The sequence below is a fragment of the Coturnix japonica genome, chromosome 2 (assembly GCF_054131305.1).
Source record: "Coturnix japonica strain WE chromosome 2, WE-NBRP24, whole genome shotgun sequence".
NCBI classification, from domain to species: domain Eukaryota; kingdom Metazoa; phylum Chordata; class Aves; order Galliformes; family Phasianidae; genus Coturnix; species Coturnix japonica.
The window spans coordinates 124,805,686-124,817,897 of NC_140664.1; the positions used below are offsets into that span (position 1 = coordinate 124,805,686).

General features: G+C 41.3%; 1 protein-coding gene across 1 annotated transcript in view; it reads left to right on the forward strand.

The window, feature by feature from the left end:
• The first annotated feature begins 1,310 nt into the window (after nt 1-1,310).
• APBB1IP (amyloid beta precursor protein binding family B member 1 interacting protein) overlaps nt 1,311-12,212 on the forward strand; it is a 48,510-nt gene continuing 37,608 nt past the window's right edge. The window contains exons 1-2 of the mRNA XM_015853237.3: nt 1,311-1,570; nt 10,777-10,848. Of these exons, the coding sequence (XP_015708723.2) occupies nt 10,777-10,848 (72 nt within the window). The 5' untranslated portion in view covers nt 1,311-1,570. The remainder of the gene's footprint in view (nt 1,571-10,776; nt 10,849-12,212) is intronic.

Sequence of the window (12,212 nt, forward strand, 5' to 3'; positions counted from 1 at the left end):
TGCTGATTGCAAAATTAACTTCGGGGTGGTTGAAAAAACGAATTAATTGACAATCAGCATTTCGAAATTACCTCTCTCTTTAATACCATAATGATCCCAAAGGGCAAAAGAGCAACTGCAAAGAATGTCAGCAATGAAAATATGCAGCACCCTCAGAATCTGACTCCCAAGCTGCTGAGCTCATGTTTAGTAACTCTTTGATTATTTTTCAAATACTACTAAGTTTGCCAGATATGGATGTATTTGTGCCTAGCCAAAGATGTAGTTCTGACCTCAGCAAATCTCTGCTAGATAACAGATAGCTTCTCAATGAAACAATGCTTTTTGTTCTCTTTTGTCTGGTTTTGTTTGTTTGTTTGCATTTAAGCAACAGGAGCAGAACAATGTACTGTTCCCTAAATGTGTTCTGAAGTACAGCTGAACTGAGTCAGACGGGTTTTTTCAGCGCAATTAAAGCACTGACACGTATTTGCTGTGCAGGATTTGGTGGTAATTAAAATATTACCAACCTTTTTCTACAATTATTTTATCTCAAGCAGTGTTGGAAGTATAGAATACAGGATTCTTTCATTGGTTTGGAGCAGAGCGTGGTGATTTAAAATAGAGTCATAAAGGTTGGAGAAGATCACTCAAATCATGTGTTCCAAACCTCAACCCGTCAATCCAACCATCAGCTGTCCTCTAAACACAAGGATAAGCTAAACCACCTTACAACCTTGAAATAACCACGTTGGAGATGGAGACATCTTCGCTTATATTCACTGTGCCTCACTATCAGCTCCCTCTATACTGAAGGAGAATGGCTAAAAGAATTGGTTTAGGAGGGCTACTAAGTATGAAAATGGAATTTAAAACCAAATCAAGCAATGAGACCCTTGGCACATCTGCTGCACTCCAAATTTCATCTTTTTAACTTGGTGTTAGTTCACTGAACTATCTATTTGACACCTGCCTTTATAGCTTCAGATGGAAGACAGAGACGTTTTCAGGTCTTCTTTTTTTTCTATGTCCCTTTGGATGGAATTTAACATGATCTGTAAGTGTTTCTATTTGGTGACTTAAATTTCAGCACACCTCAAGGCAGCACTTCAGGATGCCACCCAAACGACGGACAAATGGGATGCTGTAAGAGCAATGTGCTGGCTGGCTTGAGGCGGGTTACTAATAAATACACAAATAAATATATATATATATAAAGTGTAGCCAGACTCTTCAAAATCACTTTTCTGTCAGAAAACCAGCAGCTGAGTTGGCCAAGGGCCAGGGCGTGCCTCGGGCTCCATTTCGCTGCCTCACCACAACAGCCTTCGGGGCAGCCTCCAGCCGGGGAGTCACCAACTACCGACGCCTGGGAACCGAGCGGACACCCAGGAGCGGGACGCCTGCCCTCGATGCTGAAGGCGGAGGGCGTAGCTGCGAGCGCTGGGGCGGCTCCCGCAGAGGCAGCCCGCGGGCCGGCCCCACTTCCCCACAGGCAGCAGGGCGGGAGGGTCCCCGTCTCGAAGGGAGAGCCGCAGAGCCGCCCCGCCGCGCCTCCTGCTCGCAGCAGCGCCGGGAGCCGACCGCCAAGGTGAGTCGGGGGTGAGGGAGGTGTCGGCCCCGACGGAGCGGGCGAGAGGTCTGGCGGCGTCCGGGGGTATCGATAGCGGTGCTGAAGCGGGGAGCAGCGGCGGGTCCCGCTCTGGACGGGGGATTGCTGCCTGTTGGAGGGCGGGAGCCGGCGGAGGGCAGCGCGGAGCCCCGCCGTCACGCAGGCCGCTCCCCGCGGGGCTTCCGACGGCGGGCGGGGCCGCGGCGGGTGGCGGCGGTACGGAGCGGTGGGACCCCGCGTCCGCGCTGAGAAGGTCCGCACCGTGTGTTGCCTTCATGTGGATGCCGCGGATGGGTAACATATGAACGATAGGTCCCCACGAAGTCAACTTGGGATGAAATTTGGATGCTGGAATGTCTCCTGGCAGCAAAATACGCAAGGTGCCATCACACGGAGACACAGTTTGACTTACTGGGGACCATTCCTGCCCCACGTTGCTCTCATCTGGAGTTGATGTGGCTCCTGCTTGAATGTTCCCCTCTTAACCTTAGCTTGCTTATGAGACTGTTGCATTTAATTGTACCTCATGCTTTGTGCAAGCTGATGAAAGTGAAACTGAGGCTTGTTGGTTGCCTGCAACAGTATGGTGTCCTTAGCTTGTTTCTTTTTGAAGATTTCTAGTGACAATGGCATGCATCCACGCAGATGGCTTCTCCTACCTCCCAAAAAGCTTTCAGGACTTTATAGGCATGGTCCTCCTTAGTCAGCTTCAAACATTACTGTGTTAGTTTGTCACCAGAGGTTTCTAGTTGCCTTTATGGTCAACTGAGGGAGAGAGAGAGATGCCTGTCAAATCTGTTCTGCTGCTCAGTTTTACACATCTACTCATCATGATCTATAAAATTGCCTTTGTTTCTCTTCATTGAATAAAAGAAAAAGGTCTAAGATGACGAGGTTGAATGCAAATGTTGTAGAAGCTTCACCATGTGTCTTTTCATGATTAGGAGTGACCCATAATACAGTAACATTTTTCTTGAAAAAGCAAATGTTTTAGCCAGCTTTCTTTATCACCCTGCATGTTGCTTCATGCATCCCCTAGATATTAGTTCATCTGCTAGAGTGGAAGATAGTAGTTGCACTATGAAAGAAACCAGGGTGCCTACGTCCTCCTAAGTTTCTGTAGGGGACTTTTGAGCACTTGTATGAACCCGTTCCTCACCACAGCTCAATATTAATTTATAGCATTGCTTCTGAGCTGTGAATGAAAAGGAAGCACAAATAATTTTTATCTAATTTACAGCTTTAATATGGGAATTCGCAAACTAGTTTGGTAATGACTGTTGAAAAAGTTTAACTTTGTCATTGGTTTCTAAGCCACCCTTCTAATGAATCAACCTTCTAGACTGGTGGCAAGGTTAATTGCAGTCTTAACTTTTGCTACTGGAAGCCACATCAGATTGCAGACAGCACCATTTCTTCTCATGGAAGAAAGAATCATATGAGTTGCAAATGACTTTGAGTTCCCTGTTTTAGGCCAAATGGTGTCTGCTAGAAGGCAGTGCACCAAGAGAGCAGGCAGGCTCCACACTACTGTCCCTGTCAGTCACTTGTTGGCATGCAGTCCATAGCAAATGAAAAGCTGCTTCTCAGTGGCCTTTGCTGTCTGATTTTGGTGCTCATCTTTGGGTAGGCCAGGGTACAGATACATGATTACTTTTCTTCCACTTCTGAGGAGGAATTTTGTAACCTTTCCAGCATTACAGGGTGCCCCATTCTCTTGCTTGCTGTGGGAATTTCACTGAAGCACAGACTCAAGAAGGATGTACCATCCCAATAAGTCATTCTGAATGTGTTTTTGTCTCTGATTGGAAATAATAATAATAATAAATGAAAACAGCCAAATCTTCATTACTGTTCTAAGTGCTTTTTGACCAAAGCTTACATTTGGAACACACACGCTGATTGGAGTGTGAGTTGGTGAGGTGACCCTGAGCACAGATAACACTCCCAAAGAGTTGTGGTTACACCTTAGTTTTGTACTTTGCTGACCACGTCATACCTAATGCATGAGAAAGACAATACAAAGGAGACAGTTGGCTTTAGGTCGGCCATTGGAAGGGATTCAGCATAAACATAACTCCACTTTTGTGCCATAGTGGCTCTGCTTTGCCATGAAATTCAGCAAAGCTTTTCATATTTTCCACTTGGCCGACCTCCTTTGTGTCCCCTCTGCCATGATGGATTTGTTACCTTTGAGCAGATCAGTTGTTCCATCCCTCCTGAACTTGGTCAGGAGAGAAAAGAGTGAGGCAGTGGCATTTCCTTCTCATGGAAGGAAAACCATACAGAAATGGAAGAATTATGGTGGAAATGTCACAAGATTCTTCTCTGGCTACATTTTCTTCCTGTTTCCTTTGTGTGGTTTAGGGCTTGCTGGTCTGTGGCAAGGCAGCCACAGCCATACCAATATAGCACCCTATCCAGGGTGACTCCAGGCTTCCTCCTAGCCTACAAATCTTTGTCTCAAACACATTATTTATTGCTGTTTCTGACCACTGTGTATTTTGGTGACAAAACACTGCACTTAAAGTTTGTATGGTAACTTTCATTCCTTTTATTCTCTTCCTAAGTTTGTCATATTGTTTCTATTTTCTGATTCTTGGCATCCCTTCATTCAGTAGAATACTGGGGGAAGTGGGCAGGTTTTCCCACATTGTGGATGTATCTATTCCTTTCTCTCTTGTGCATGGGCTTCCATTTTATGCTGGTTAGCCAGTGTGTGAATGCAGGATCAATCTGACTGTGGATCTGAAGGCTAAATATCAAAATCTTTGTTTAGTACGGAGTCACAAGACAAGTCTGCTATCACTCATACACCTGGGAATGAGGGAATTCTGGGAGTAGCTTAATGATATTAATTAGGAATTAAGTACTTATAACCCATCTGCTTCATTGCAGGGCAGAGTCAGGCTGAGCATCCAGTTATGCTGGATCCAGAAAATACCAATAATTTAACTCTTTTTACTTGCTGGCAAGTTTTTTAAATGCAAAACAGGGTTGCTTCATCATGTTAGTTAGGTACAGCTGTGTTGAGTAACTGGAAAAAGAAGAAAAAAAGAAGGAAGGAAGGAAAAAACAACACCAACATCAGCAAACATAGATTATGGGAAGTGTGGGAAGGAACATGGGAGGGGATAGATAGAAGCAATTTGTCCAGCTTGCTGCCTTTTCCAGAAGATAAATTGGGGCAATGGGCATTTTATTGCTGTGTGCCAGAAATTTGTCTTGAAACTAGGAGTTGTTTCTTCAACCGGTTCTGCATGAAGATGTAGCGTCTTCTATCTTTTAATACTTTGTGGAGAATTTGTGCCTTCTGGATGGCTCACAGTGGGAAAGTTTCAAACTGGACCATTCTACAGTAAATAATTGTGACTAGAGAAAATGAGATTACAAAGCCTGTGGCTATACAACATTTCTTCAATGCTGTTAGACCCAGGCCAAACTGAAGCATGTTATCTACTGAGAGGATGCTATGCAAAGAACAGAAGTGGCACTGCTTTCTAGCTCCATAGAAGCAGTCCCATTTTGAAGTTGACATGGGACTCTAAAGTGAAGTCCTGTAAGATAAAATATCTATTTCAGGAGTGCAGTCAATTTAGCCAGCAAGTTGTCTCCACAATGGTTAGCATCATTTATTTCAGAAGAAGGTATAAGAAATCCTTTGCTGAGAGGCATTTTGTTATCTGCCTATCTTGAAACCTTTGCTTGGATTCCAGGTTGGCAGAGCCCTCATTTTAGGCTGTGAAGCATGAGGTTCATCATCCATACCTGCGTTTCTCTGGAATACTAACACTATCAGCTGTAACTGTGTGTAGAGAAAACAACTCAGCATCTTGCTAATTCACTGTTTTTGGTGCTGAGTTTTGTGGGTACATGGTGCATATTACCAGGAACAGTTGTGCAGACTATCAGTTTCATTTAATACCCCATCATTTTTGTGTTATAAACCAGGGCAGTATGATGCCTCAGCAACTTCCTCTAGCTATTTATGCACTTTCCCATCTCTTTGTGACAATCAGTTGCCATCTTTCCAGATTTGCTCTTTATGAAGGGGTTTCTGTGTCCTTACTCACTTTAATATCTCTTCCCTATTTCTCCTACTTTATTCCCTCTTTGATATGAGATGGTCCACTTTGCATATTCTGCCTCAGTAAGGGTTAATCTCTGATCTGGGTGATTTGATCATTGGGCTACTTATGGGTTTCAAAGCATTGTAGAATTCATTCCATTACAAAGGGCATTTAAACAGTAAGCATTCTGCTAGGAGAAGGTAGCGGTCATCTGGATAGTCAGACAGCTGGTGTTCATTTGGGTGAACTTAGAACTCTGACATTTGTGTGTTATACTGCAGGGACGAGGACGTGATGATGTAGGGTTTTTTTACATGACTTGTAAAAATATAGTTTGTCTATTTTTATCCTTACTGTTTGCTGGTGTTACAGCTTAACAATAAGAATGCTGTGTGTTCAATGTGTCTGTAACTTCTGCCAGATGACTAAGTGGTTCCAAACATGGTACCTCTCACAACTCTGCTGCATGTATTTGTTCTACTGATATCATGCCATCCCTTGTTTCTCTTTTTTTTTCTATAGCCCTTTGGTTCATTAGGCTGCACCAACTTAACTGAGGCAGAGTTGCAGAGATGGTAATCTCATTTGTGATGCCGTTGGTGTTTCCTGTTGAGAATTACACAAGGGCCTCAGGTTTGTTTTCAGATTGCAAGTGCAGAACCTTGTTACCACGTGGCTTAGACCACTCTTCCTGCTGAAAGGGGCTGCCTTTCAGTAGTTCTTGCAGAGGTATCAGATAGTAGCACTTCTCGCTTTGCTTTGTACCATGCCTGCTCTGAGCTACACAGTATAACCAGTTTGCTTTCATGTTGTTTTTGTTTGTTTATTTGTTTTCTTTTTTGTTTCTAGTTTATAGTGCTTATAGTTTCTTTTTTAAGGTGAATTTTGTGCTGTTGTTCTATTGTTATTTTCAACTTCCTGCCAGGGGATGATTTTATCTGGCAATTCCACTCCCTAAGTGTTGTTCATGGGCATTGTACAGCTGTCTTATTTAAGTGTACACATTGATTATAAACTTCAGTGACTGTGTTGGTGGACAAGGGAAGAGAAACAGGTCTCATATGCTTTCCGTTGTGCAAAGCTTTTGACACAGTCCCACTCAAAATCCTTCTCTCTGAATCAGAGACGCATGGATCTCATGGATGGACTGTTTAGTGGATAAGGAATTGGCTGGATGGCCACATCCAAAGAGTTTCAGACAATGGCTTAGTGTCAAAGTGGAGACCGGCAATGAGTGGCTGCTGTTTATCTTGCTCCACCGCTGCTGCTCTGAACAGCTTTTCTTGTATTCCCACAAGTGGTATATTGGGACTGGTACTGTTTAATATCTTGATTAATAACATGGGCAGTGAGGTCAAGCACAGTCAGCAATTTTCTGGATGACACCAAGGTGAGAGATGAAGTTGGTAGACAGAAGGAAGGATGCCATCCAGAGGCACACTGGACAAGCTTGTGAGGCAGGCCTGAATGTGTTGGGTGATTTTATTTTCTATGGTATCTTTATAGTAAAAGAAGGTGATCACAGTACCTTCTAATGTGAAACAAGCACTGAAGACCAATAGCAGTTAACAAAGAAAAAGTGGCTCATAGCCTCTACTAACTAGCAACAGCACAAGAGAAGTGCAATTTCCATCCAGAGAGGTGCTTCTTCTTTGGCTGCTTACCTTAAATGAGGGTGAGGGGGGTTGGATCCAGGTTCCACCCCTTTCAGTCACTCAGGTGCATTGCTTGCACCTAAGCTCCCTGGCGTAGCCATGCCTTCTCACCCACTGCTCAACCATTGGCTCGGGTTGTGATCTCACAATTCTGCTGTAAGCATCTTAACAAATCAAGGTGTTCACAACCATGCAGAAATCATATCCGAATGTTATTGATAGAGTTTGTATTACAGGCCAGATAGGATAGTTCCTGTTTTGCATGTCAGTGCATAACACTAAATTATATTAATGAGATTCTACTTAGACCATGTAGGATTGTGCAAGAACTGTTTCTTCATTCTTGTATCCGAGTAACAAATTTCCTTTTTGGTGCCCCAGAGTCCAAGATCAGCCCTGTGGGAACACAGAGTAATACACTGCCCACAAAGTCTGTTTCTCATGCAAGTACAGCAAGTTGGGTAGCTTTCCCTTCATCTGCTGAATTTCTCTGTGGTTGAAGGTTAGATAATTAAATTCCAACTTCCCACTCTGTAGCTCAAGACATCCAGAAATTTTCTTTTCCTTTTAAAGTAAGAGGGGCACCCAAATGGATATGGGTGTGTCTTTGGAAATGCCAACAAAGCCTATGACAGAAAAAGAGTCCCCCAGACTCAAAGGTTGAAGGAGAAGTTAGAACAAATATACTGAAATCAGATTTTTCATGGGGTAAATTGAAACACAAAGATGTCAGCATTGCAAAGAGCTCTGCTATGCACCAGTGTCTTACTTTAGATTTAAATGACTTTTAAGCTACGTAGCTGCTAAATCATAGAGTAAGAAGGTAAAGAAAAAAAAAATAGGACTAGAAGGTCTGCAGGGCTTGTGGTAAGTAGCAATATGAATAAATGTATTGATGAGTCAAAATGCAATGAGTTGATATTTCTGTTTTATTTCAACCTTGTGAGAGTTTTATATGCATAGAACACATGGTGAGACTTGGTGGTTAAAATAGAAAGCTGAAGAGAATATGCACAGTAGGTAAATAGCGTGAGAAACGTGGGAGTATTGCAAAAAAAAGAAAGGCAGCTTTAATCAGGAAATGAGAGCTCAGAGGAGATCTGAGAATGTGAAATTTGGGGGGAATAACACAAGGGAATGCCTTTTTCTGTATTATTGGTGTTCATTCAGAAGGGGGTATGGAAGACTTAGCTTGAAAGTCAGTCACATTAAAAGTACATTTGATTCAGCTGTGTGCCTTCCCAAATGCCCCTCCTTAATCTTCTTGTTCTTTACAACCACAGTTTCCTCTTTTTATTTTAATTCTCTTTTCTCTGCTTGAAATCTTCTGCATAACACGGGAAATGCTGTGAAAGTACTGACTTTTCAGTTTATTTCAGTTTATAGTGATTTTAAGAGTTATTAGTAGTGCTATATACAGGACAGCTACAGATATTTTAGTGGATATAAAGGAGGATTGAGCCTGTAACTCAGTGTTCTTCTGGGAGCTTAGGTAACGATTTTCCCCTTCTTTGTTAATAGTAGCTTAATACAGCTGCAGGTTTCACTTTGAGTTTTTGGTTCAAATAACTTCAAGGCTATTTATATATAAGTAGAAAAAGAAGAAAAAAAGATTTTTCTGGTCCTGTATGCAACAACATCTGCCTTGAATGGGCTTGTTCCCATGTCTGACTGTTGTTTTGTCTATTTTTTCCTTTTGTGGCATAGAGAGAAAAGAAACGAGAATGGAGAGTAGTCATGAATATGATGGAGCAGAGAACAGAAGAGCAGACAGGGCACTTGAGTTCCCCGTTCTGGGGATTCATTTTACTGTCTTTTGTTTTTCTGGCTCATGACAAAATCTGCAGTGAATTTTCAAAGTTTATTTTAGTCTAAGAGATCATCCAACGTGTTTTCACATAAAAATATTTTCTTCACAGTTTGGTGATGGGGATATTTAACTTTTCTTCCTAAAAGAACTCAGGAGAAAAAGACAGAAGTAAGTAGGAGTGGCTTAGGGATGGGCTGTCATGACAGATGTCTGCTCATGGGAAGTGACGTTTGAAAGGGATGGACACTGACGCACTTCCTTATTAATACATGTGTTCTGGCCCATGTGCGTGAGGTGTAAAAAAACCCTAATGTTAAAATATTTGATTGGATGAGAAAAAATCATCAGTGACTAACTCAGATATGGAAACATGAAATTCATGGTGAATTATTTGCACTTTGCTTTTCCATACAGTCATTTTATTTCCCCGTGAATCAAATGATTCTGAATATTCAGAAAATCACATAATTGCAAAAAAGATCTGGATTTATTAGTCCCTTAAAAAAACAAACAAAAAACATCATTTGGTTGAACTGTTCTGTAATACAGTATTCAGTTCTCTTGTTGGGTTTGTGTTTTTTTTTCCCAGCAAAACAATTTCATTTGGTTCATGGAACTGGTATGATGTCTTGTTCCTGAAAGTAAAACTGAAACAGCTGAGCACACAAAAACATACAAACAGCTACAGCTGATAAGGTCCTCAAAAGTCAAAGAAAACAGGAAGGCATAAAATATTTAAACAAAATATTTTAAAAAACATATCAGTATGAGCTGCAGCTCCAGTTCTTGTTTTAAACAATCCAAGTTTAATCTGTCTGATCAAATAATTGCCATTTTGCCTATCTCTTTTGTGAAAGCTGATTCTCCGTGTACCAGATAAGCTGGTACACATTTACTGATTAGAATAAATGAATTAAGATTTAGTAATTATGCACGCAACCAGGATATCGCTGGATCTACAGAAACTGATCTTTATGGAGAATGCTCTGTACAGTTCATACAGTGAGCCATCCCGTGTGGGTTTGTCAGCTAGAAATGAAGCAGATGAGATGACTTCAGCATTCCATTTGCTCACTCATGTGTGACATGCTGTTGACAGCATTCAGTTCCCAAATCTTTAAGTTTAGTATTTCCAGGACCTAAAAGGACAGTGCAAATTCAAAGCCCTGCTCCCAGTTGCCTTCACCTTGTTCAGGTGGCATTACTTCGGGTTACTCCTTTCAAAGGAATTAATATAGGAGAAAGAGGAAGGGGATTATAGCAGAAGCATTATCTCCCTATGAATGTCATTTGGTGCTGTCTTCACATCCTGACTCATGCAACAGAAGTCACCATTACCACACAACCTTGTACATTCTTTCCTTGTCTCAGTGCTCTCCCTCAGCTGCTTTGAGGTTGGTTAAAGACTGGAGTTCTCTGAGCCCACAAGTATTAAAAAAATAAATTTAAAAAAAAAAAAAGTGAAAAATATTGAGACAAAAAGTTGTTTATGTACCTAGCTGTAACCAGGTCCTGAACAAGATTACACCCAGTAAACTCCAGAGGTACTTGGAATCTCCAGTTGAACTCTTCATATCCTCTGGTTTTGACCACTGCTGGCTTTGGAATGAATTTGCGATGATTAATTGCCTGTGAATTCTTTTCTTTCAGATGGAGCAAACATGTGATGATATAGATGAAATGTTCAGCAATTTACTTGGGGAGATGGACATGCTGACCCAGGTAAATCATTTTTTTCCCAATCAAAATTCTTCTGAGAAATCTTCAGCTAAGTTTCTCTGCCTGACATTTGAGCCACGTGGCCGATAGAAGGTAATATCAGTGCAGGCTAGATAGTCATAGAGATATAACTGCTCATGAAAGGTACTTTCTCAAAAACAAGCAAACATATAAATGAGCAATTTATATCCTTCTTGGATTCAGTCCCAAGAAACTGAAAGATTCTGAGTTTGAGTCAGAATTGTCAGTTATGAATGCTTTGCATACATGAGTAAATGAGACATAGCCTGCATATCGCTGTAAACTTTGGAAATAAAACCAGTGTTTAATATTATCTTGAATGTCCTCATATAGCAATACGAGTCATCTTTAGATATGCCAAAATACTCAGTTACAGCTAGGATAGCATTCAAGGACTTATGGAGACATTATTTCCAGTGCAGAATACAGTCTCCAGAGGAAACTATAAAACAGCAGGAGCCTATTGCTAAACCTACGGTTATGGAATACTTCCTGCAAAGCCTGATAAAAGAGGATTTCTATTTCTAAAAAATGCAAACTCTGTAAATTTGTTGTACTTTAATATATGCTCGTTTGAAAACACTTAAGCTATTGTCTTAGATTGTGTGAGTTTGATTGCTTACAGTCCCTATTTTGAGATATCTTTTCTACTGGTAAATCCCAGTGTTTGCCAAATTAAATACCAATAATTGTGGTCCACATAATGGGGATTGTGCTTAAATAATTGGCTTTGTATGAAAGCCAGGATTCTGTATTACTTTCTTAGCCAGATACCAATAATTTGCACCTTGGTAGATTTTCACCTTCTTGAGAGCTTTTTGTGATCATGTATACTAACTATTTGTGTGTGTATATAAAAAGAATTTCTTTTAGGGTAATTTCATTTCATTGTTGTGCTTTGAAAATTGACAAAAGGCTGCTTGTGATAAATTTAACTTCCTCAGATTAGGCATGACATCACGTGTGCAGGGGGGAGAATAAGTGTGTGAGCTTCTCCGCTCAGTGGTGCAACACCAGGTGGGACAGGATGTATTTCTAAAACCAAGACCAACTCTCCTCCTCCCTAATGTGCTGACATCACCCCTTCCCTAAACTAGCATATGCTTCATTCTTCCCTCTCCCCCTACTTATACCGAGTTGATTTTTTATGAGAGTTAAATATTAACAGAGCAGCAGTGTTTAAAATTACCAGTGCTTTGGTTTCGAGTTCTGTACAACTTGAGAAGAAACCAACGTAAATTGGGTGGGTAACAGGTAAAAAGTGTTGCCAAGAAAAACATTTGTATTAATTTTCATGAAAAATAGCTCTCAGTTTCAGGCAACTCAGAAAGGTAAATGCCTCTGGT